Source organism: Scatophagus argus, chromosome 13 (assembly GCF_020382885.2).
Source record: "Scatophagus argus isolate fScaArg1 chromosome 13, fScaArg1.pri, whole genome shotgun sequence".
Lineage (NCBI taxonomy): Eukaryota > Metazoa > Chordata > Actinopteri > Scatophagidae > Scatophagus > Scatophagus argus.
Genome location: NC_058505.1, coordinates 20,161,148 through 20,186,495, shown reverse-complemented (window position 1 = coordinate 20,186,495; position 25,348 = coordinate 20,161,148). Strand labels below are relative to the sequence as shown.

The window sequence follows — 25,348 nt, the reverse complement described above, 5'->3', positions numbered from 1 at the left end:
TGTGTCCTTCAGCCTTGCCCTCTGGCACAACCAGAAGCGACTGGTCAGCAGACCTAAGTGACCTGGCTGGGACATATGATTGTAAAAGTTCAGAGAAATGTTAAAAATCAAGCCTATAACTTAAAGGGAGTCACTGAAAGGAGACCAGTACTGGAGAGATGTGCTCTTGCTTATATTTTACAGTCAAGAGACAAGCAACAAAGTCCTGGACCAGCTACAGGCATGAGGGGGCAGGTCTGACTAACAGCAACATACAGGGCATCACAAGTAGTCAAATCTGATTGTCATTAATGCTTGTACAAAAGGCCCTTGGGGACGATCTGAAGCCACTGAGTTTATCTTTGCCCTTATCAAGTCTGTCCAACTCAAAATCACTGTCCATTACAACACCAAGATGTTTTAACCGCTGGTTTTACAAATGGTTCCAGGGAATACAGAGCAACAGGAGGGATATCACAGAAACCTTTAGGTCCAACCTCAGTTTTTGAAGTTTAAAATATTTAAAGCTTTGATGATCTACATACAGTTCAATGGCAGTTGTACAGAATTAGCATAATTTTGTTTGAAAATGAGATAGATTTGTGTGTTATGTACAGAACAGTGGAGTAAAATACCATATTTTTAGTCCCTAAGCGAAAAGAGGTCTGGTCCAAGAACTGAACCTGAGGGACTTCACATGAAAGAAGCACTGAGAAGGACACAAAGTTCCTAAGGCTGACAGAAAACTTCTGTCAGACAAGTAGGACCTGAACTACTCAAGAGCAATACCTTTGACGCCAACACATTGCTCCAGGCGAAATATGAGGGTAGTACCATGTCTGCCTGTTGATTGCAGTTGCAAGATCTAAAAGCCTCAGAGTCAGCAGCTAATAAAAGATTGTTAAAAACTAAAAGTGCAAATTCAGTGCTGGGAAGGTCTTTAAAACCAGACTGGAACAGCTGGTTTTTAAAAATGGTTCCAATTATACAAGTAAACTTTCACCAAGATGGCGTTTAGAAATGAATCTCATTCATTAGTATAGTGTCTGAAACGAGTAACTGTTCATGGGATTTCTATCTCGGCACTTGTTTCTCAAGAAGATCTTATTCACAGAAAATATTTAGATATGGACAGGAGCAAAAGGAAGCAAAAAGAACATAAGCAAATTATTTTAATGATGTCTAAATTTTATTTAGCTGCTTTGGGTTCAAGCTCCTGTTATTTTTTATGCTGGCTCCCTGAACACAGCTATAATGTGATCATGCTATCATGTCTTTTGTACAAAAAAAAAAAAAAAAGGGCCAGCAAACTTTTCATAATTAGTAGTTGCATTGACCTACTGAAATATGACGCCCATGGGCCAAATGGAATCAAATACTGTACAAACTTTACAATACAGAATATTAGGAAAATAAAACTGATACTCAATTTGAGCACTAACTTAATGGAACATAATGTAGAATTTAATATCTTGTTATTATATACATTATACACTAAATGGATTTTGTTTATAGATGATTTATGGCATAAGATTTGTAGTGTTCTAACTGACGGACCCAAGCAACACAGTTGATAACAATTAAATGCTCAAGCTGTGCAAAATATTATCCATGCTCGTGTGCTTTATCATCAGAGTAAGATCACAGATTCAATTCCGCGGCTTTCGTTATTTAAATTAGGCTACATTAAAAATACAGTGATATGCTAAGTGCCAAAGTTTCATAACTGCACATATTAAACCAAATCAAAAGCAGATGTGTGATGTTAAAAGTGCATCGTAATCGGTTTGAAAGCAGCAGGTTGCTTTTAGAAGATCTGCCGTGTGGTGTTCACGCTGTTTCTCTGAATCTGTCTATTGGTCCATGTGTCTCTTCCTGTCTGTCTAATAATCATCAATTTGTTGTGTCAAAAGCTTTCCCTTCACAATCTCACTCTGGATGATTTTCAACAGCCAATCCCACTGTGCCCTGCCATGAATATGCATGTATCTTCTTTAGTATTTACTCTTTCAGTGGCTTGGAAAGAGATGTAATTAGTCGCATTTTTCCACTTCCATGGTTTGGCAGGTGCTTTGAGGTTTTTGCTAGTGTGTGGTTGTGTGTGCGTGTACTAGTTGCAAGTCTGGCTGGGGTTTCTTCAGTCTGGGAGACGGCTAAATAACACTCTTCCCATCACCAATCACTATCCCACTTTTCCTCTCTTGATCTGTCTTTCTTTTTTCCTTTCCTTCTTTCAGTTACAATCACTCTGCCACATTTGGAAAGCAGATGGGGTAGCTTTCCTGTGGACCGCCCTGAGTTCGTAAAGACTTGTCTGTCCTTTGCTACTGCAGTGGTAGCAGTGGTAGTACAAGTTGCTTCCAAGAGTCCGAGCATTTTATTTTGAACAGTTTGAACTGTGCACAAACGTTTTACAGCCTTAGTTTACAATGATATGCAGCTGCTTTACAGAAAAGTCACATCAGTGATTATTTTCACCTTAACTTTTCCAGAGCTGATAATAGTATTTAGCATACAGTTATGTTAGAAAACTCAGGAAGAGAAAATCTGTTCTGTGTATTCAATAGAACTTGGTAGATTTTTCTAAGGCAGAGAGTGGGAAGTGAAAATGAGGACAACATATTCCAACATGGCTGTCAGGCAGAATGAAACTCTTGTTGGTCAGCCCCCCCCCCTTCTCACTTTGCTGCTTTTCACCTTTGATGCAGAACTTCATTGCAGTGGCACAACAGTATTCAGCAAAGTACTCGTCTTGTTCAACAAAGAACTTACATCTGCTGATCCAAAGTGAATAAAAATGCACATTTCAGTATGCCACACAATGTCTCTAGGGTGAATATTTAACTTCTATTTAGCATTTCATACCATTGGAGGCCACACAAGCCCCAGTATTGAAATTAAGCCTGTTTGAATTAGGGAGATCTTACTTAAGTACATTTAGACCTGATTCTTTCTGTCAAATACACAAAAACTCTGAAAGGGCCATAAGATAGAAATGAATCATATTCATGAACATGTGAATGGAAGTTAAAATGAAACTTCATTTATTTGTTTTCTAATGAAGTCAGTGACATTTTAAATATTGCAGAAAGGAGACATCCTCTAAGCAGACATTTAATTTCAAATTCATTTTGTGTACATTCTACATCTAAGAAGTAAACTACAGAAACACACTTCTTTTTGAGAACTGAAAGAAAAATAAGAGACTGTATTCATTTAGAGACATTAGAGGAACAGAGGCTGGATGGGATGTGGCTGTCTATCGTTAATATTATTATTGTTATTATTATTAGTAGTAGTGGTAGTAGTAGTATATTAAGCCTCCAGTGCCTCCCTTTGTATTCCAGTTTGATTTATACTTATAATTAATCTAACGCTGGTGTCATTTTTATGAATTACATTGTGCACTGTGGAGGGAGTCTGATGAATTAATCAGTCATCAATCCGCCGTACTGTAACGGTGCAGAACACAGAAACGTGGACTAAAGAGGGAAAATATTTGCTTAGTAAGAACTCAAAGCAAAGTTTGTCGACAGGTAATCAGTCAGTGAGGGCCAACGAAGCAAGCAGGCAGCGGAAAGTTGCAGCAGGCTGTGGTCATGAGCATACAGGCTGTCACACAGCTATCACACGTGCTTAGAATCAACCCACTTGTTCACTTATTCACCCATTGTCCAAGTTAGTTACTCATTCTTTTCTTTGCCTACTTACCTACCTATTTGTTTTCTTAATTTCCCCTTTTTTCACTTGTTACTATTGCAATTATGTGAATCTGACTAATTACTAATTATTTATTTCCCACTAGATTCATTACCTTTCCGTGTTTCTATAAGACAGCACAGAGACGGTTCACTGCATTTTAAACATGCTTAAGACACCCCCTGGCTCCAGCAGGGTTGGCTCACTCCCAGTGATGCCAAAGCATCACAGGTACAGCCCAAAGCAGATTGCTGGATTGTCACAGTTGCTGTTAACCTTTTTTTGTTTTATTTCCTTCAGTCTTTATTATCTCTTCTGTCGTTTCTTTTCTTTATGAGTTATGAAGACACACACACACACACACAGAAGTGTTCTGCATAACTTCTCTTAGCAAAACTAACTGGCTTGCATATTATTCTCACTGTTATATTAAGTTTTTTCTTCTTTTTTCTTGTTTTGTCTAATTTTCTTTTCCTCCGACTGAATGTCCGTATCGCATCAGGTCTTATTATTTATCCTGTAAACTTTTTCTCCATCTATGTCGATGTATTGTATGTCTCTACTTTTGTCTGTGTTTGTGTATTGTTCTCTTGCGCTAATAAAAACATTGGTACATATGCAGGGGAGATAATAGGAGAATGGGGAACAGGTGTGCTGGTGGGTGGTGGGATCAGGAAACGGGGATTCGCGGGAACACACTACGTGGCAGGTGGGGAACGGCAGGTGTCTCAAATGACAGAAGATGATAGCGACTGGAAAAAAAAGCAAAAATAACAAAATATAGAACTATAATTTGGGTTTCTGCGTAACAACAATGCCATTTTTTTTCCCAGGCATCTGTTTTCCAGTCCCGACCATGAGATGCAGGGAAGAAAACCTGTGGGTGTCTCTTTCTGATGGGGGGCTTTTAGAGTGATTACCCATAAAGCTTTGCTCCCATCCAACCACAGATTTAGATCACCCCAGTAGATCAGAAATAGCAGACACATGGTTCCCTCTCTTTCTATATCACAATCTCCAGCAGAGACCAGACTTTCCATTTTGGGCAATTTGACACTCTTAAGCCTCCCCCATGATCACCACCTCCGAGTGTGTGTGTGTGTGTGTGATGTCTCATACACACTCTCCTTTGCTTTAGTAAGTGTTTGGTCCACTACACTGGAATGCACTCTTGGCTGCAGAGGAGATGGTGTTGGTATCCACGGACTGTGCTCCCGCACTCAAGAGCCTCGGGCTTTTGCAGCGACCAAGCTTTAATATACAGTGAGCTGGCTCAGATGTTGTTGTTGCTATGCTCTCTGTGTCTTTCTTTAAGTTTATCTTTAAAGCTGCCTATCTTTTTCTTTCTTACGTGTGATGTTTTCATCTGAGTGTCACTTGAATTTTCTACAGACTTGTCATGATGAATGAAATAGATATTTTCCTTAGCTGGGTTCCTGGGCTGTTTTGTGCTCTCTTGCAATAGTTTTGTGTTCTTTTACAAAAATTTGGCTTATGTTGGGTTCATGTCAAATGCAGGGCAGGAAGATTGGGACTTGATAGGGCCTGCTTGGAGATGAGCATATTCGATCTTATAGGCATTTAAGTTAAAAGGTCAAAATGCCTGCATCATCACAAAGACTTTTTCAAAGGATGATGTTTCATCAGACACTATCCCTCTACCTCTATCGCTCCCTCGATTTGCACAGCCTTTGCCTTTGAGACTTCAGGTCTATGATGTCAGAGAAGGCGCAATAGAGAATTTGGCAAACGATTTTTATCCTGCTTCATATAGTGACAGGTGGTGTGCCGAGAATTTGTTTCAGTGAGTGCCCGGAGTCAGGCCTGAGCAGTGGGAGGCACTTGACAGACCTCTCACCCTGCAGGAGCTCACAAGTGTTATACAGCATCTGTCCCGAGGCCCTGCTCCCATTATTGATGGAATTCCAACAGAGTTCTAAAGGCGTATTTGGGATGCTGTGAGGGAGGATCTGTTAGAGGTTTTTCTGGAGTCCCTCTGAGAAAGCCACCCAGCAGCTCTCAGCAGGAAATGGTGTCATTTGTGCTTAAAAAGCGGGGCCTGCAGATTCATTTTTGTGTCTCTTTATAACATCTGATCTAGACAGATAATCTACTTGATGCTGAAGCCTGAGCTGAAGAAAGTTTGCTTCTTCTTGAAAATGAAAGTGGCTGAGACCATGTGACAAATATAATCTATCTGTATAAATGTATGATTTTTGCAAAGGGTTTAATTTTCTTCGATAGCCTTTACTGAGGGGTTCTGAGGGGTTCGTGTTAAGGTCAATGTCAAGTTAAACGTAATACAGTCATCCAGTCTCAGGGCAACTGCATGGCTTATGTAAGTACTATAAATGATGCGCAAGGACTACATGAAGCCTAGATTAAGAAGAGTATGTCTTTATGATTGGGCAGCCTAAATAAGGATGGAGAGAGGGAAATGTGAGATGAGGCAGCAGACAGATTCAAGGATTCTTGACCAAATAGCTGGTGCCGTGAAAGTTCTTGGGGATTTCAAGGATAATGCAGAAAGGGAATATGGAGGAAATGGGGGATAGGGATTTAGCCAAGTTATCAAATGGTAGTGTTTGTTGCTAAAGTCCTTCGAGGGTAGCATCCTGGTGACAGATGCGCTAACTGCCTGTACTCTCTGGCATCAGTTCTGTGTGCATGAGACCCTGCCAGTCAGGAAGGTCAAGGTCTGGTGGACTTCCAAAGTGGGTTTTGTTCTTCTCCGACATATTTGGAACAAAGCATATTACCATATTGTTTTAACTTGACGTCTGTGGCTGGTCCTTTTATATCAACCCATGTCCCTAGGAATTACATCCATGTCGGACATTTCTGCATCATATCATTCCCTCATTAATTAATCATTACCTTGATGTAACCATGTTTTTTGTTTACTAAACCTAACCATATTGCCATCAGTTTGTTTGCCCCCAAAAGTTTATATTTTAACCTATTGCAGGCATATGACAGCACTTACCCAGACCTTTGGGCTAGTTTCACTGGCTCCCAGACCACTGGAGATCAGCACTGATCGTGGATATAATGGATTCAAATGCAGGATGTTATTATAAAATGCCCCAACCAAAAATGTATAGATTATGTGGAGTGTGAGTGTTGGTGACTATACCCAGATCCGTGTTGCCACCAGTCTTGGGAAAGTTCACTTTCTACAGGAAATTTATGTTTTGCAATTTTGGCAAAGTTAAGTTCCAAGTCTCCCGAAAATTGAGAAAATGCTGAAGATGCTGGTATGAAGTCTATAATCCTCATAGCAGAGTGCAGTAAAGGTTTATTCAATGTTATTGCAACAAACAGTTTCATGCAGCAGCACACACTGACCCAGCCATATGAGAATGTTACACAGTATGGTATGGTATGGTCTGAGGAAAGTTCAACATTTGCTCTGTTACTGTGAGTCCGAATGGCTTGCTATGTGCCGTGAAAGACTATTTGAGCTATAAGGGATTGCAGTTCTCCAGATAACTGTACCTTTTGTATGTAGCAGGCACTATGTACTTTACAGGCTACATTAAACATAAAAAAGAAACAATAAGACACAGTGATAAACTATGAGTGACATAGTGATAGTGATGTGGTGTGCATCTTTGAGTCTGGTTTTGAAAACAGTTCAGGGGTCTACTGTCTTTGGTTGTAAATTTGTGTCTAATTGGAATGAAAAATATGTTGAATTTCAAACACAATAATTCTAGCTTGCAGTATGGTACTTACTTTTGTTTTCTTGTCCATTGATTTATACTGTATATACTGTATGTGTGTGTATGTAGGATACCCTTGGGATCAGCTGAGGAAAAATCTGTGTGCATTGTTTATAAACTCTTCTCTTGGATTCATAATCTGCAGAGTGCCCACTCATTTGCAATCTGTTGAAAGTGTTAGCCATAGACATTAAAATGAATAAAGAGAGCTTCTGGGTCTATATTGTGATCCCAGTGTGAAAGTGCTTTAAGTTGCAGACTTTCTTTTTTTTTTTTTTTTTTTACTTTTTTTCATTTATTTATTTACATGAACAAAGAACATGAGATCATCATGAGTGTTACAGTTAAGATCAAAGTACTCTTGTGCGCATACCTACATCATGGCACAATGTCACGCCATTCAAGGTGCATACACAATCCATTTTTCCCAGCGCTCAGTACATTTCTCCAACTTAAGTCTTTAAACAAAAGTAAGTCTCTCCATACAGTAAATTCCTTGTATGATCCCATGTCACTGGTCCAATGTTGGAGGATCTATTTGCAACCATTTCCTAGTTATAGCTTTCCTACTACTTGAAAGTGATTAGTTATTATTAGTTAGTTGTTTTTAGTTATATTATTATTATAAAAATCTCACTACATTTTTCCAATTGAACTCTCTCAGCGATATTGAGTTTGCAGTAAACCTGCAGTCTTTCTAATGACGCCTGTAATGAAGGTTTAGTTTTGAAGACTAAACGCCTTGAAGAGAAATTAAGAGATAATAATTAGGATTTCACTAATCAATTTAAAGGCATTTCTCTGAGTCAAGGCTGTATCATTAATGATGACAGGAGGTTGGCCACCGTTGTCACCTAAAGGTACACAAGGCACACACACACACACACACACACACACACACACACACACACACACAGGCATGTAGTCAGAGTTAGAGATCAGAGAGACCGAGAACAGTGGAGTGTTGAAGCATTCAGAGAATAGAAAACACAAACAGATATTTTCTTCTTGTTGCTTGTACAACATGGAGATTTGGTGTTTCCACCATATCACCACAAAATGATGTAAAATTTTTCCATCCTTTAAATATAATACTGTTTCTTAGTTGTTTTTTTGTATGAATTTAGGATGCAAATGTCCAAATACAAGGAGGCTGTGTGATAAGAGTGGTTTATCCTGTTACAATGGAGAGGTTTGCATGTAGGAACTGAATGAATGTAGGGAAAAACTAATGGAGGAAAACATATGATTAACAGTCATATTTGATATACACAAGCCAGAAACAGCTTACACGACATATTTTTTGTCAACTGGGGTACTAGGATAACAGTTCAGTAATTCCAGTTAAATGGAGCCAATCATCTTAAATGGTTGGGATTAGAAGAGCACTGCTATGGTTGCCCTTCCTCCAATTCCATTACAAAAACAACATAAAACAAACACATCATAGATTAGACCATTAGTAAATAGAAGTAAAGTTTAGTAAGGATCTCTTTCCCTCTGGACACCACTATCTGATAACCACTATGTGGGAAGAAGGGAGCCCCATTATTGATTCATGACAAAATATGGGAGTGCATTTAAGAAATTCAATTTTAGCAAAGACACAGTTGACCAACATCTTAATGTACCACAAATAAAACTTCATTAAGACTGATCCTGACAAATGAGACGTCTAAACTCATTTTCTTGTACTAAAAAAAACAATATTGATTGTTTATAATTCTCTTTAAAACTTTGAAGCTCCCTGATATTAGATTCCTTAACTAGCTTCTTAATATAAGTGACAGGACTGTACATGGTGATTCAGCATGAGAGATGCCTGTGGTTCTTTGAAAAAGGGTGACATCAGATATTTCCAACCACCAGGCAGTCAACTTACAGACGACAGAATCAGAATCTGAGGAAAGTTGTTGGTTGTTTGCTTCATTTGGTTTTGTGAATCTGATTAAACCACTTACACTGCCCTGATAATTGAATTTTATGAACAGCTCTTGACTGTTAATCCCTTTATAACTAAGAAGGATTTTGCCAAACTTTAAAGCACTAATAATTGATTTGTTTGGCCATTTGGGAGCAGCAGGCCAATGTGGAAGCATGTTACTGATCTACAATATCACCTGTTGTTATGATGAACGTGTGAGCAATCAGATGACTATTTTCACATTCAGTAATCCCTTTTTTATTTCTGTCACCTTGGCACCTTACATCAATAACAGCTGTGCTATGAGTATTTTCTTATTGTTTTGGGTCCTCTATTACCACCACTGACAATGAGGACAGTGTGGACCTTTTTTTAAAATAAAAAAAAATCTTATGGCATGGTTGTTTAGAAAGAAATACACTATGTAATATTTCTGCATCAAAATGCCTAAAATTCACTAGACCATTGTTATACATGTTATTGAGTTGTGTACTTACATTATCCCAAATGTTTCCAACAATGTTCATATCCAGAAAACATTAGTCATTTTCAAGGTAACAGTGTCTTTCATTTGGTTTCCTGTTGCTATACCAGGACAGAGTCAGAGTGAGGAAGCTGAACGTGACTAAATGTAAATCAACTGAAACTTTTACACATTACCTCGTCTGTGAACATTTCTACCTGATCTATATCAGGTAGATATTCAGCAACGATGGCTGTTTAACAGTTAAGAGAACAACTCACATCATCCCATGTTACTTGCATCTTTTGTTGTTTTTGCTTTTATTGAGAGAGCGCTAGTTTCAGACACTGCATACTGTGCGTTTGGAAGAGTTTGGTACACCAGACCAGGAAAACACAAGCATGCAAATCTCAAAGGAAAAAGGAAGAGAGATTTAGGCTAAAAACACAAAAAATATTCTTGCAACACATCATGAGAGAGAGTGAAAAAACAAAATGGATGTGATATCAAAACAATGAGCTAAAAGATGCTACAACAGTCTGCAGAGAAGTAGGGGAACTGCAGAGTTTCCTAATTCACACAGCTTTAGCTCCAAGGTCTCCAAGGTATCATGGAAGTATGTAAGCTTATTAATACGTAATGTGTAACAACAGGCTGAAATGCATTCATAAAAGTTAGAAATAAACGCCTCAAAATGGCTAATTAAATTCAAGGTTTTCCATAGTCACTGCTCTGAAACCATGACAATACTCATCACAGAGCACACTGACTGCATCCCAACAACACTATTGCCTTCGGCCTTACAGTACAGAAGTAAATTGTACTTCAGCTTTGGAAATATGTGAATGTGAAACAGAGGCTCAGTGAAATGTGTGATACCTTACACTTGGAATTAGGTACAAGTTCAAGGACAAACCTAAATGACTAGAACCTGTGGTCCCCCTTTGTGTCCTTTTTGAAACTGGTTACAGATCAGTGCAAGTGCTTATTCCTTATATGATAAAGAAAAGGACAAGGCCGGGTGGTCTGGAGAGAATAATGGAATTTTGATATTCTCTTTTCTTTATGCTCTTTTAATCTTTTTGCCCATTAGAAAGTTTTCCCACAAGCCTTTTCTGTTACAGAATGTACTTATGTGCCGAAAGAAAAGAAATCTTGTGATCATGTGGGGCAAAAGTTGTAGTAGTAGTAGTAGTAGGATCTGCCACTGAATTATTAACACCTATAGTGATATCATGCATGAAACTTTGTCCATGAAGTAATGTGATGTATTTTTCTAATTAAGCTGAAAAACATAGTCTTCTTATTACCACGTGAAGACGATGAAAGCTAAATCACCCCAAGACCCCCCTGTGAGTCCCTGTTTCATTTTCAGCATAGAAAAACATGAAGATGATGTCAAATCAAAGCTATGTGCAAAGATAGATGTAACAAAGACTGAAACAGGAGGGAAAATATTAAGACAGGTGGGCTGTCCCTGCATCAACATGTCAGCTATGTCTGAAACTCATTACAGAACTTAACACAAACAAGTCATACTTTAAGCCATCTAAAGAGAAACACTGTCACTTTTGTCATCTTGAAAATAAGCAAATTTGACACCTCGTCTGTCAGCTTCAGTCTACTTAGGTGGCCAATTAATTCCATTTTCTGTGTGCATACGAAATAATTAACATGAACAGCAGTTTTATAATTGAAAGCACCATGCTACCGTGAAAGCACCAAGGGATGTGCTATATTACTGAATATTAAAATTTAAAGTAGTATGCTTGTGGAAAACACTATCAAACAATCCCTGGCTCAACTGTATAATATCACTACAGTGAGTTGGTGAGTTGTTAATTTTTAACGAGGAGATGGCCGAGTGCCCCCACATCACCAACCAACACACACACACACACTTGTGTATACCTCCCAAAGGTCACTGGTGCAAAATGTCTCACACTTAACAAAATGAAAGCTTTACTGCACCCATGTCTGCAATAACATATTTTCTTACAGGGGTGGTTTGGTTTTTTGTTTTTGGGGGTGCATTTTCACCAACACATTTGCCACTAAGTGATCACAGGGACAAAGGCAAGCTATATATCTATATTTGGTCATGGTTGCCAAATTATCTTAATTGACAGACTTCCTGTGCAAAGTGTCACTCTGAACACCACATTCAGATTATGAAAACAAATCAATAAAACAAACTAATAATTAAAATAATAATTAAACAAACGAAAATAATAATTGATTATTATTTCTAATTATTAAGATTATTAATAATTATATATCTTTAAATATCATTTTACCTCACAAAAACAAAGCAGCAGAAATATTATCTTAAATATCTTTTTTTTTTTTTTTTTTCACTAAAAACCGTTTGGCAGGCCAAATTGAACCTGATGGTGGGCTACCAAGTTTGTGCCCAAGGGCCCCAGTACTGGCCCTATTTATAGCAGTACTGGACCTAATTATAGCATAGTGTCAAATATTTGGAGTATAAGGTTCAGAGAATATTATAAATCCAAGACTCACAGAAGGGCTGGACTGGGCGAAAATGATGTAATTACAAATCTTAATTACAAGTCTGCTAATACATATAGTGATGTACATCAAAGGGTTATCCCCCATTTTAAGGATTAGCAAGCTGACAAAGATTGGTCTCTAACTTTAAATGTTTTGATGTAAATTGTAATTTTTGTAACATTTTAAAACATTTCAATACTATGTTCTAGTATTTGTATTGTATTTACAGCTGTATCAATGCTTGTTTTAGTTTTAATTATCGTAAAGTATCACATGTTCTGTTTTAGCTACTCAGCAGTGAGTTTATGATATTCAGTATATTAAACTCCACATCTCAGCCGAACGTTCATAACACACCACATCAGAATCATGATCAGCAGACAATTTAAACTGCTCCTGTTGTTTGGTGTCTGCTTCAGGGTCCTTAGCATAGCCAAACAGGTTAATCAGTATTGCTGGCTTCACTTACCCCAAAGAACACTTCAGACAACTCCAAGAAAAGGTTATTGAAAAGTATAAATCAGGGGATGGATGCAAAAAAAATTCAAGTCACTTAACATCCCCTGGAGTTCAGTTAAATTCATCATTAAGAAATGGAGGGAATATGACACACGTGTAAATCTGCCTAGAGCAGGCCGTCCTCACAAACCAAACGACTGTGCAAGAAGGAGACTAATGAGGGAAGCCACCAAGACACCTATGGCTACTCTGAAGGAGTTAAAAGCCTCAGCAGCTGAGATGGGAGAGACTGTATACATCAACTGATGCCCCGGCTCTTCACCAGTCAAAGCTTTATAGAAGAAAGCCACGCTCATAGTAAACCTCAACTAGAGTTTGACCAAAGGCATGTGGGAGAGTCTGAGGTCAATTGGAAGAAGGTTCTTTGGTCTGATGAGACCCACATTGAGCTTTTTGACCATCAGTCTGGTCACTTTTTTAGGTGGACACCAAAAACTATACATCGCCACAAACACCTTATCCCACCGTGAAGCATGGTGCTGGCAGCATCATGCTGTAGGGATGCTTCTCAGAAGCAAGCCCTGCAAAGCTTGTAAAGGTAGAGAGGAAAATGAACGTAGCAAAATATAAGGAAATCCTGGGGGACAATCTGATTCAGTCTGCAAGAGAACTTTGACTTGGTAGAGCATTTATTTTCTAGCAAAACAATGACCCCAAGCACACATCAAAAGCAACACAGAAACGGTTTAAAGTCAACAAGGCAAATGTTCAAGAGTGACCAAGTCAAAGTCCAGACCTCAACCCAACAGAGAATTTGTGGCTGGACTTGAAAAGGGCTGTTCAAAATGCCTATCCCTGTGGAACCTGACATAGCTTCAGCAGCTTTGCAAAGAAGAATGGAGTAAAATTGCAGGGTCTAAATGTGCAAGCCTGATTGAGCCCCATCCACACTCAGTGCTACTAAATACTGACTAGAAGGGGTTGAATATTTACGTAATCACTTCTTTTAGTTTTAGATTTTTAATTAATTGACATTACATACACTGTATGTTACCTGTTTGAGTCATCCTGGGTATTTTTTGTTGTTGTTGTTGTTGTTTTTTTTTTTAAGTAACTTTTAAGTAGCTTCACCAGGTTATTTTTGAGTTATTGCTGAAAATGCCGATGTACTCACAGTTAGCAAAGGCATGACCTGTGACTTAGAGTATGTGCACATATTGCTCTGTAACCTGCATGTGTTTTACTGTACATTCACGTAGTATACTCTGTGGTTATCTTCTGTGGACTTGAACAGGAGTTCATTTTGAACTTACATATAAAAATAGGTTCTGGTTTTACAAATCTGGACAATGGATGCCAGGTTTGCGCATTTGGATGCAAATAGAAACCAACTCCTCACTGTAACCTCAAATAGTTTATACCCTTGTTAATATTTCTACACTTAGCTCCCTACCAACACTGTTTCCAGCTACCTTCCGATAACCGACATTACTTGGTGTTGATGTTTTTAACATGAAACTGACATTGACATTGCCACAAGCTGACACTGACTTGTTTGTAAAAAAATATACTGCTGCAAAACATTATATAGCTTAACTGAATTGTACAAATACACTCACTGGCCACTTTATTAGGCACACCTGTCAAACTGCTCGTTAAGGCAAATTTCTAATCAGCCAATCACATGGCAGCAACTCAATGCATTTAGGCATGTAGACATGGTCAAGACGATCTGCTGCAGTACAAACCGAGCATCAGAATGGGGAAGAAAGGTGATTTAAGTGACTTTGAACGTGGCATGGTTGTTGGTGCCAGATGGGCTGGCCTGAGTATTTCAGAAACTGCTGATCTACTGGGATTTTCACGCACAACCATCTCTAGGGTTTACAGAGAATGGTCCGAAAAAGAGAAAATATCGAGTGAGCGGCAGTTCTGTGGGCGAAAATGCCTTGTTGATGCCAGAGGTCAGAGGAGAATGGCCAGACTGGTTCGAGATGATAGAATGGCAACAGTAACTTAAATAACCACTCATTACAACCAAGGTATGCAGAAGAGCATCTCTGAACGCACAACACGTCGAACCTTGAGGCAGATGGGCTACAGCAGCAGAAGACCACACCGGGTGCCACTCCTGTTGGCAAAGAACGGGAAACTGAGGCTACAATTCACACAGGCTCACCGAAATTGGACAATAGAAGACTGGAAAAACGTTGCCTGGTCTGAAAAGTCTCGATTTCTGCTGCGACATTCGGATGGTAGGGTCAGAATTTGGCAAGGCAAAAGGGGGTCGAACGGTACTAGCAAGGTGTACCTAATAAAGTGGCCAGTGAGTGTAGTTCCATCATTAATATGGTTATTAAGCCAAGAACATTACCCAGACTTCTTTTTGCTTCATGTAAAAGATTTTTTTTATTTGTTCTTTTTTTTTTTTAAATTCCACTACTGTTCTGTGTGATTTGGTGATAAGTTTTATCGAACAAGACAAGACAAGTCCATGGATTACCACTTTTGTACTGAGTGTTCCAGGTAGAGGGAGGGGTCAGGCTGGGGTCAGTGTGGCCACACAGGGTCCATCTACAGTCTGGTAAGATAACAGATTCCCCATGAGACTGGGACCTAGTCAGGCGGAATCGACATATAAACTACTGCAGTGTAAAGTAAAGGTTCATCCCAGCCAACTACTACACACAGGAGGTGAGAGGTTTGGCAGGTTGCTGGATGGAAGTGGCAGCAGTGTGTGTGTGTGTGTGTGTGAAAATTCCTATCCCTCTCTTCTGTGGACCTTTTCTTCAAGGCTGTGTCTGTGCTTGCACATGAATTTAACATGAATATATCTGAGAAAATGTGTTTGTATGTGTGTGTGTGTGTATGTGTGTGTATGGGGGGGGGGGGGGGGGGGGGGGGGGGGGGGTAATAAAGCCTTACCCTTTAGGTGGATCTTATTTTCTGGGCTGTGCACCAACACCGAGCTAACCGAATCCAAGCTGTCATAGTTACTGCAGCCGAGAGGGCCCGTCCTTGTTTCGGTTACCTAGGAAACAGAGAAAGGACAGATCTATTTACAATATATATATAGATATATATATACATGCCACATTACCAGTGAATGAGGCAGATGTTTGTTTCTGTTTCAGGCAGTCAAGTACACAGCTTGTGGAAGGCAGAGCGTGTGAAGGCAGAGCGTGTGAAGGCAGGTAGAGTACAAAATATGGCAGAGCCCTCTGACAGCAAAGAAAACCATCACCATCTTTATACTTCACTCCCACACCTGCAGCCACAGCTGTCCGCAATGTGCTCGGGGAGAAGAGTGGAAGGGAGGGAGAGAGATGAGGAATGTGAGGGGAGAGAGCAAGCTCAGGTGCTTGTGAAAGATGTTTTCAACGTTGAAGCAGCAAAATCACTCATTCAAAGAAAGGGAAGGTTGCATTAAGTCAAACGCCTTTTAGCTGACGGGTACTGTTGTGAGGTCTGATAATGACTACTGCCACACATCTTCAGTTGCAAGGAGCTGGATTTGTGTGCAACATTATAGATGTTCTGAATGGTCAAAACACAGGCAAAGTTACATTAGATGAACAGAATTGCATCTGTCTCTTCTTTAAGAAGCTTACATGACTCAGATGCAGTATTTACATGATCAATACTAAAGTGCAAACAAACAAGCTTGGAACACTTGTTTCGATTTTTATTTAAAAAATAACTAATAAAAAAAAAAAAGGTCAGGCACTCATGTTGGACGAAAGGGCCTAGCTTGCAGTTTTTGTTCCAGTTCATCCCAAAGGTGTTCAGTGCGGTTGGGGTCAGGACTCTGTGTGGGCCAGTCAAGTTCTTCCACACAAAACTCATCCAACCATGTCTTTATGTCTTTGCTTTGTGCACTGGGGCACAGTCATGCTGGAATAGAAAAGAGTCTTCAACAAACTGTTACCACAAAGTTGAAAGCATAGCATTGTGCAATATGTCTTGGTATGCTGAAGCATTAAGATTTTTACATATTTGTATATGTATATAAATTATTGTGCAAAAGATTTAGGCAGATGTGAACTAAGAATGCTGTCAAAAAATTTTCATTTTTATCAATGTACAAAATGCAAAGTGAGCGAACAAAAGAAAAATCAAAATCAAATCAATATTTGATTTGTTCAAACCAGCATCAAGGTATGCTTGTACAAAGTGAGGGATTTTGTAGGATTAGATTCAAGAGATAGTCCTGATTATGACAGGAGATAATGATCATCATTTTCACCTGTAGGATGAAACACAATCATTAAGTGAAGCGGAAACAGCTGTGTAGGAGGCTTAAAACTGGGTGGGGAACAGCCAAACTCTGCTACCAAGGTGTGGTTGTGGAAGACAGTTTCATGTCACATGTCATACACCACAGCAAGACTGAGTACATCAGCATGACACAAGGTAGTTATACTGCTTCAGCAAGTTCTCTCCCAGACAAACATTTCAAAGTAGACTGGGGTTTCAAGAAGTGGTCTCCATGGAAGAGTTGCAGCCAAAAAGCCATACCTCTGACATGGAAGCAAGGCCAAGCGACTCAACTATGCATGAAAACATAGGATCTCAGGTGCAGAAAAATGGCAGCAGGTGCTTTGGACTGAAGAGTCAAAATTTGAAATTTTTGGCTGTAGCAGAAGGCAGTTTGTTCGCCGAAGGGCTGGAGAGTGGTACAATAATGAGTGTCTGCAGACAACAGCGAAGCATGGTGGAGGTTCCTTGCAAGTTTAGTGCTGCGTTTTTGCAAATGGAGTTGGAGATTTGATCAGGATTAATGATGTCCTCAGTGCTGAGAAACACAGGCAGATACTTATCCATCATGCAATACCACCAGGGAGGCGTATGAGTGGCACCAAATGTATTCTGCAGCAGGACAATGACCCCAAACATACAGCCAACGTCATTAAGAACTATTGTCAGCGTAAAGACGAGCAAAAAGTCCTGGAAGTGATGGTGTGGCCCCCACAGAGCCATGATCTCAACATCATCGAGTCTGTCTGTTATTATATGAAGAGACAGAAGGATTTGAGGAAGCCTACATCCACAGAAGATCTGTGGTTAGTGGTTCACCCTGGACTGGTCGCAGGACTGACACACAAAGACAGACAATTACACACGCACTCCTGGGAGCAATGTATAGTAGCCTAATGATCATGTTTTTGGGACTTTGGGAGGAAAAGGACCTGGAGAAAAGGAAGAAAGACCCAAACCAGGATTTGAACCTGGAGGTGACAACACTAACCACTGCACCACTGTGCTGCCACACCTTCATCTTGATGGCAACACAAATGAACATGTGGTGAAGTTCAGAACATTATCATGGCCATGCTTTAAAAAGCACAACACTGACTTTGGTTGGAAAAAGGAAACAGTCTCTCTTGTCCCAGACTGCAAGATAGCAGCAGAGTAGAAATAAAACCATTCTATAAACAAAGGACTTCTTATTGAGTTTGTTGTTAAAAGTTGAACATTTCTTTAGTTTTGTCAGTGCTGTTAATTTAAGTGCACTCAGAAAGAAAGAGAGACTTTTTTTAGAGTGTGTGTTCAGAATTGTAAAAATTAGAAAGACAAAGATGGATATGAAGCCATTCCCTAAATAAATCAAGCAATTTGGCAAATAATGTAGCATGTGCGAATTTGCCTTCCCTGAAATAGTCTCACTCCTCACATCATCACCCTCTGCATTGAAATTCAGATTGTTTCTGTTAATAAAAGACATGGATGCTTGCCTGCAAGGTACTACATAAGATACACATCTCAAACATCTTGAAGAAAATAGAGATGTAGTGAAAGATTTGCAAAGGATAAAAGCATGAAGCAGCAGGAGATTAGTAGAGGAAAAAGACACCGTTTGTGTTGATGTGGGCACACATAATCTGTACATTAATAAATAAATTAAAAAAAAACTCCAGTGTTGTGTGTCATTTATGTTGTTGTAGTGACTGTAGTTCCCTCTAAAAGTGTGTTCAGACTGAACAAAAAGGAATTTTAGAGGCTGAACAGATGCTGAAAGGGGCATACTCTCTTTGGCCATACAATACAAATCACTCCTTTTAAATTGGGTGGTAAATTTGCACTTACCCTGACATTATATAATTCCATTTCTTAAATACATAAAGAAAAAAAGAAAAAGCTCCCTGGATTAAAAAAAAAAACAAAACAAAAACATACACTAAGTTGCTAGCTACCTCCCACTAACAAAAACAAAAACAAGAGGAGTTCACCACATGTACAAACCTATGTTTAACATTAAATCTTCAACTTAACTTGTTAACACTGAATCACCATAGTCACTGACCAAATCAGCAGTTTTTAGAAGTGAAGCTCCTCTTTATGAAGTGAAAGCACCATTATCAGCTCAGCTCTCACAAACAGCATTTATTGTCTCATTAAAAGCTTACTGAAAAGCCATAAAAGACAGAAACAATCATGTGATAGCTTTGTTGCATATATTTGCCTGCTGAGATAATTACCTCGTAAACAGTGCTAGTTTTTTACTGAACAGTTTTGACTTGCAGCTAATGGGACTGAAGGAAATCAAAATCAGTGCTAAATGTCAAGCAATAAAATATGATGCAACTTGATCTGTTATGCAATTGGTTAACTTCTAAAAAAATGGACAAGCAAGATGATTTGTAATTCTTTCTTCTCCTCAAAAACATTCTAGTGGTTAAATTCTTGCAAATAAAGCATGGCAAAAAAATGTAGTCTGAACATGCCTGTACAAATAATTATTCAGTATCTTTCATGTTTGTATTTTTGGAAGAAACTTGCTTGTTTTCAGTTCTCCTGTTCAGTTCAATGGCCACCACCTGGTTTCTACTACAGGAACTGCATTTTGACCCACGTCTGCACTGGCGAGAGGCACGATGGTCGCCTCACATGAAGGTTGCAGATTGAGTCATCTTGAAACCAGACATAATATTTTAGTCTCCCCAACCTTCAAAGCAAATAAACTGTGCTGGTGTCAGTGTGAGTTTGTTTAATCCTTGTCCTGAACTAATCTTGGCATTTAAGGACTTGAGTTTCACATGGCAACAAATGTTGCTGTAACAACACAAAGATGCGGAAATTTGGGGGAAATGTTATGATCACAAATCCAGCCACATACTGCCAGGAGCACAAAGTTTTAATATTGCCAAATGGTAAGATGTGATAAGTCACTGCTGAGCTGTGGTATAGAGTAGTCTTTATTGTCACTGTACACGGTACAACAAAATTGGGTGGGGGGCCCCACAGAGCCACCGTACACCACAAAAAACAACAAATAGCAAAAACAACATAGCAGAAAACAAAGGCAGAAATGTCACAGGACATCTCTGGCAACAAGAGGAAAATTATACCGAAAATTGTAAACAAATAGTGCAGTATGTAATGTAATGAATATTATGGTTAAATTAATTAAGGCTATAGACATAGTAAGGCACTGTAAACATTGTGAAGGCACATGTTTGAAATAATGTTTTGCCCTAACCACACTAAAGAAGCGGTTTACGCAGATCACAGTTGTCTCCATGACAGACGAGAATACTAATGTTTCACAACCACTTTTCAAACCCAAACTGAGTGACAGTTTGACACTCAAAACATATTATTGTGCATTTTGGAAGTCTCATTTCAATGCAAGAACTTCGTGTGTATATATATATACATATATATATGTATATCTATATATTAGTTGAAATTCTTAAATCTCTGTTAGCTAATGGTAAGTGTGATCTTCACAAATCATAGATTTCCACTGTGTTCCACTGCGTTACTCTAAATGCACACTGGGCTTGTTTGTAACTCATGTAAGGAACATCAATGACAACCCACCTGAGAGCTGCCACCCCCGGTTCTGCATTTGTTGAAAACTCCCAAGAGCCCTTCACTGAGCGCATTGTTCAGCCCGGGCCATTTTGTTTTTAATGTTCATTCCACAAGGTGTATTATTCAAACATGGCACAGTTGCATGTGATTTCATGTGACCCTAAAAGCTTTTTTTTTTTTTTTTTTTTTTTTTTTCACATATCAGGAAATGTTATCACTCATTGGTGCATTACTGCAACTGAGTACAGTAAAGCATTTGTTGTTCATCCACTTTAAGAGTGCAGAATGCATTGAACGGTTGCAATTTAAAACTAATATTTGGGAAAAAAAATGGAAACAAAAAGGGATCTGATTGGGCTCTGAATCTGGAGGTCCAGCAAAGCCAATAAATCTTATGGTTACAGCTGCATTAGTTCAATAGCAAAGTTTTGCAGATGTTTTTTTAAGTCACAGTTGGTGGTGATGTTGTACAGCGCTGATTTCTTGATTTATTTATTTATATTTTGGACTTATCTTGTTCTTCCCCTGTTTTGGTTGACTGCCAGTTTTAGTTGCCTGAATTTTAGCTTTGTTATTACAGCTTGCTTTTGCCTTTTCAACATGTCTGGTTGGTGTTCAACATTTGGGTCCTTTTTGATATGCTAAATCCTAACACTTGGCTGGAATTTAAGTCAGCTGTGTACTGGCCTTAAAGAAAATGTGAACCTCTTAAATTACATTTTATTTATAAGCAGAGGCTTAGGATTGAGCTCCTCAAAGAGGAATCTGCTAGATTAATTACCCAGAAGCAATTTCTCCAGCTATATGACATCATAAAAAATTATTTTGACACCACAAAGGAATATGTAAGATTACGCAAAATGTGCGAAGATTTAGAGCTAAAGGTTTTTACTGCATATTTGTTAATTAAAGGTTTTTTTGTTTTTGTTTTTTTTTAAGTGTAAGACTGCAATTTCCCTACTGAATTCTGCTTTTGACTACCTCAACAGCACATTTTGAACAGATGTTACAGATGTTTTTAGCTAAAAGAAAACTGTAGTGGATGTGTGAGGTTCATCCACCTTTTTGCTGGAGATAAAGATAATGTATTACCCTCCCACCTCCTACTAGGTGCTGCAGCAACACAGAGCCCAGAGGCATACATGGACACAGGTCAAGTACCTCCCACTCAGTGTCGCTTCCTCTTGGGTGATGAGTCGATCTGGCAGAACAGAGCACAGCAGGTGGCTTGCATACCAGAGATCCTTATTTAACAGGGACATGTAAAGGATGCTCTTCTCCAAGAAGTTGTGTGCATGTTTGTGTGTTTGGTGTGTTTGCTATTGCTAAAAAAAAAAAAAAAAGAAAAAAAAAGAGGCTATTTACCTGCCTGTCAGTCTTCAAGGAGGAAAACTGCTTTATTCCTGTGATGATGGACAGGTAATCAGTTTCATTAGTGCATTTTTATTTCTTACATTTGAATGTGATTAAACTATTAATGCTGCCGTAAATGAATAAAACAAATTAATACCAAACTTGCAGATGTCTAAATCTGTGCACATAGCGTTAGGTTGGTATAAGACGATGATACAGAGTTTACTGAGTTATTGTGATGAATGACATCAGGTGTAAAATATTTTGGACATATTTGTTTATGGGAAAAGGGATATTCCCTTAGATTAGAAGCATTAAAGTCCAAAATTCTAAATGCCCAATTTCAGCAATAATCAGCAAACATCTGTAGCTCTGGACTACATTTTAAATATGTTTTTTATTATTATTTTATGTCATACATGTGATAACTTCCAAAGTTCTGTGACATGGTCCCAGTAAGTGGATGAGTAAGTGGATGGAATCACAGACTTGAGAAGACTTGAGAGTGCGTGAAAATGTGCATTAAAATTTTAAGTACTTCTCCACAACATTAAAAATGCATGACTTAGTAGGCAGCAATCAAAGCTACATTTTGTAAAAAGACATCTTTAGATATTAATTATGAAGGGTTTAACAGCCAAAAACTCAGCTAATCTGCTTCATCAGGACTGTGTGGGTGTGATTCCATTAGATTTGATTTGGTTTGATTGACAGGGGCCTTGAAACATTAGTAAACAACCCCACAACTGTCATCAGATTCATCACCTTTTCCAGACAAGGCCGCCTACGTCAAACCAGTGAGACAAGTATGGACCAAAAACACAAATACCAAAATCTCTCATGTAAAATCGTTTGAACCTTGGCAGAAAAAACTGTGCTGATGTCAGACTCCCCCTATAGCTCTGTGAAAAAACAAGTGAGAAAATGGGTTTTGAGGGTAACTGTATATCTTTTCTGGAAGAATGCTTGGGGTCTTTATTAAGTAATGCACAGTGGAGACACACAGGGAATTAGAGGAAATGGCAAACAAATCAGAAGCAACAAATTACCCCAGCCTGAGTTGAAGTTGGGATTTTGGGATTGTACAGTCAACATCCTAAAGCCCTAGGACAGTGGTTTCCAACCATTTTATCATCTGACAGATCTCCACAGCCAGATGCTAAGTGGGATGTTCCAAACATCTGAACTTACTTTAAAAGGAAAGTTTTTTCAAAAAACACAATAAATTCAAAAGAGGGTCAGAAATTGTATGCTTCCATTAGTTACCTATTAGGTCTAGCTGTCTATTTAGCTTTTAGCAGAGCTACTCGACAATCTTTCCACGTAACCTGTGGCACCTGCAGAACAACCCTCAGGGTACATTACTCTGTTGGGAATCATTGCCCTGTGTGATGAGGGGCAAATCATGCAGCTGACAGCGAAAGAGAAGATTTATTTTCAAACACAGCTTGAGTCATTGGTAGGATTTTACAGAAATATGGAAACATGAAACATTTTCTGATTCATAACTCCATTTTAATGGAGGCTACTTCTGATGTCAAAGTTCATTAAACACTTAAACAGAAAAATGTTGGACTTGATTCAAATTTTAATCGAGACTTCAGCCCTTGACGGCAACACTGACGGCAACCAAAAATACCAAAAATGCAGTTTTCTTTGGTTCACGCTTTGTTTGGATAAACTGTTTCTGTCTGACAGCAGCAGCATTTCAGATGTAATTTAAGTTGATTTCCTGAGTCTCTCGAGCTCAAGGCTGTGATAACTCTGTTTCTTTCTTTGTTGGCATACGATACCTCTGGGGCAGCTTCAGGTTCACTGCCTTATGTTGTTCTGTTGCATCTAGCTCACCCTGTTTTAATGTTACTTCTACAAAAGCTTTATCCATCACAAAACTGCTAGAAAGTTATGAGGTGGGTGGAAGGACTTTCTGCTCTTGGAAAGTGTTTAGAGAGTCACCAGTTACTCAGACTCTGCAGCAGAGTTGAGGCAGAATTGCAAATTGTTCCTATTTTATGTCCCTTTTTTTCCATACTTCCTGATAGAAACACAGAAAGACTGATGTTACAGAGTAATGCTTTAAAGTTAACTATAGGTTTACTAAAACATTACAATTGTTGTTTACTATCAAAATCCAAGAGTCTAGGAGTACAGGTGTTGAGCAGCAGGTAAACAATGAGGCATGCAGAGATGCACACATGAAAGTGAAAGTGACATATTTTGTTATTGGAGGGAACTCACTCCAACGAAATTTGTTCTCTGCATTTAACCCACCCAAGTGACGTGCACACACACACAGCAAACCCGGGGCAGTGGGCGACCGCGTGCAGCGCCCGGGGAGCAGTGGGGGTTAGGTACCTTGCTCAAGGGTCGAATCGAACCAGCGATCCACCGGTTACGGGTCCGACACCCTAACCGCTGATCCACAATTGCCCCCATGTTGGAGCTTGTCACTGCTCTTAGCTTAGCAGCTACAGTGAAGACTTGTGCTTCGAAAAGGGTGTAAATAATATATTTTCAGTCAGTTTGGGACCTCTGGGCTTTTTGTTTTTACATTTTAAAACAAAACTGCAACTCATTTACTCACTCAAGAATGCCACTAAACTGTTGTACTGTGACAAAAACTTTCAGCAAGGGGGTGAGTAGTTAATAGCTGAATTTTATTTTCTAGGTGAACTGCTCTTTTAACTAAATGCTGAAACTGCATTTGACACAGGGCCCCTTTACAACACAGATTATATATTATTATTATTATTATTATTATCAAATTATTAGTATTATTGATTTATGTTAAATCTAGGCCAATTCAAGTTGTATAAAAACACAGCTTTTACTTTGAGGATATTCCTATGTTCCACTGCTTTAAATATGATTTTCTATTTCAAATGCTTTGCAGCATTTGAACTCTTAAATTCTATACATACATTATTTTGAATTACTTCAGAAAACTCCGTCAGACCAAAATGCAAACTGGCCTTCAACACTCTGACCAAAGACATGAACTTAAATAGGCAAGAGAAGCAGATTTTGTAAAGTGCAAAGGCTATTTCACATAGCATCACTGGATGGATTGAAAACAAGCTAACTGCTGCAGAAAACGAATCTTAATGGTTGCCATTTACTTATCTACAATTGTGCACTGCTTTGCAAATGATAATGTATTGTTTTAATGCAACAGTCATGCATTAGCCTCTCCCTACAGAAACAAATGGATCAAACTGAGCATTTCATCACATCATTAATTCACTCTGAGCAGATAATGTGTTTCTGCCGCCTTATGTTGTAGCTGTTATGTGTGAGGCGCAGCATTCATACTCCAGATGGTGAGAAAATTCTTATTTGTTGTTTTTGCTTACATATTAAAATGGTGTAAATGTTGAAGTGTTGAAGCCTGTCAATAAATATAAAAACTGCACT

The 25,348-nt window shown here is 38.8% G+C and overlaps 1 protein-coding gene across 1 annotated transcript in view; it reads right to left on the bottom strand.

Moving 5' to 3' along the window:
* The window catches only part of brinp2 (bone morphogenetic protein/retinoic acid inducible neural-specific 2), a 187,233-nt gene that overhangs the window by 44,501 nt on the left and 117,384 nt on the right, over positions 1 to 25,348 (bottom strand). The window contains exon 5 of the mRNA XM_046407889.1: positions 15,689 to 15,794. Coding sequence (XP_046263845.1) covers positions 15,689 to 15,794 — 106 coding nt within the window. The remainder of the gene's footprint in view (positions 1 to 15,688; positions 15,795 to 25,348) is intronic.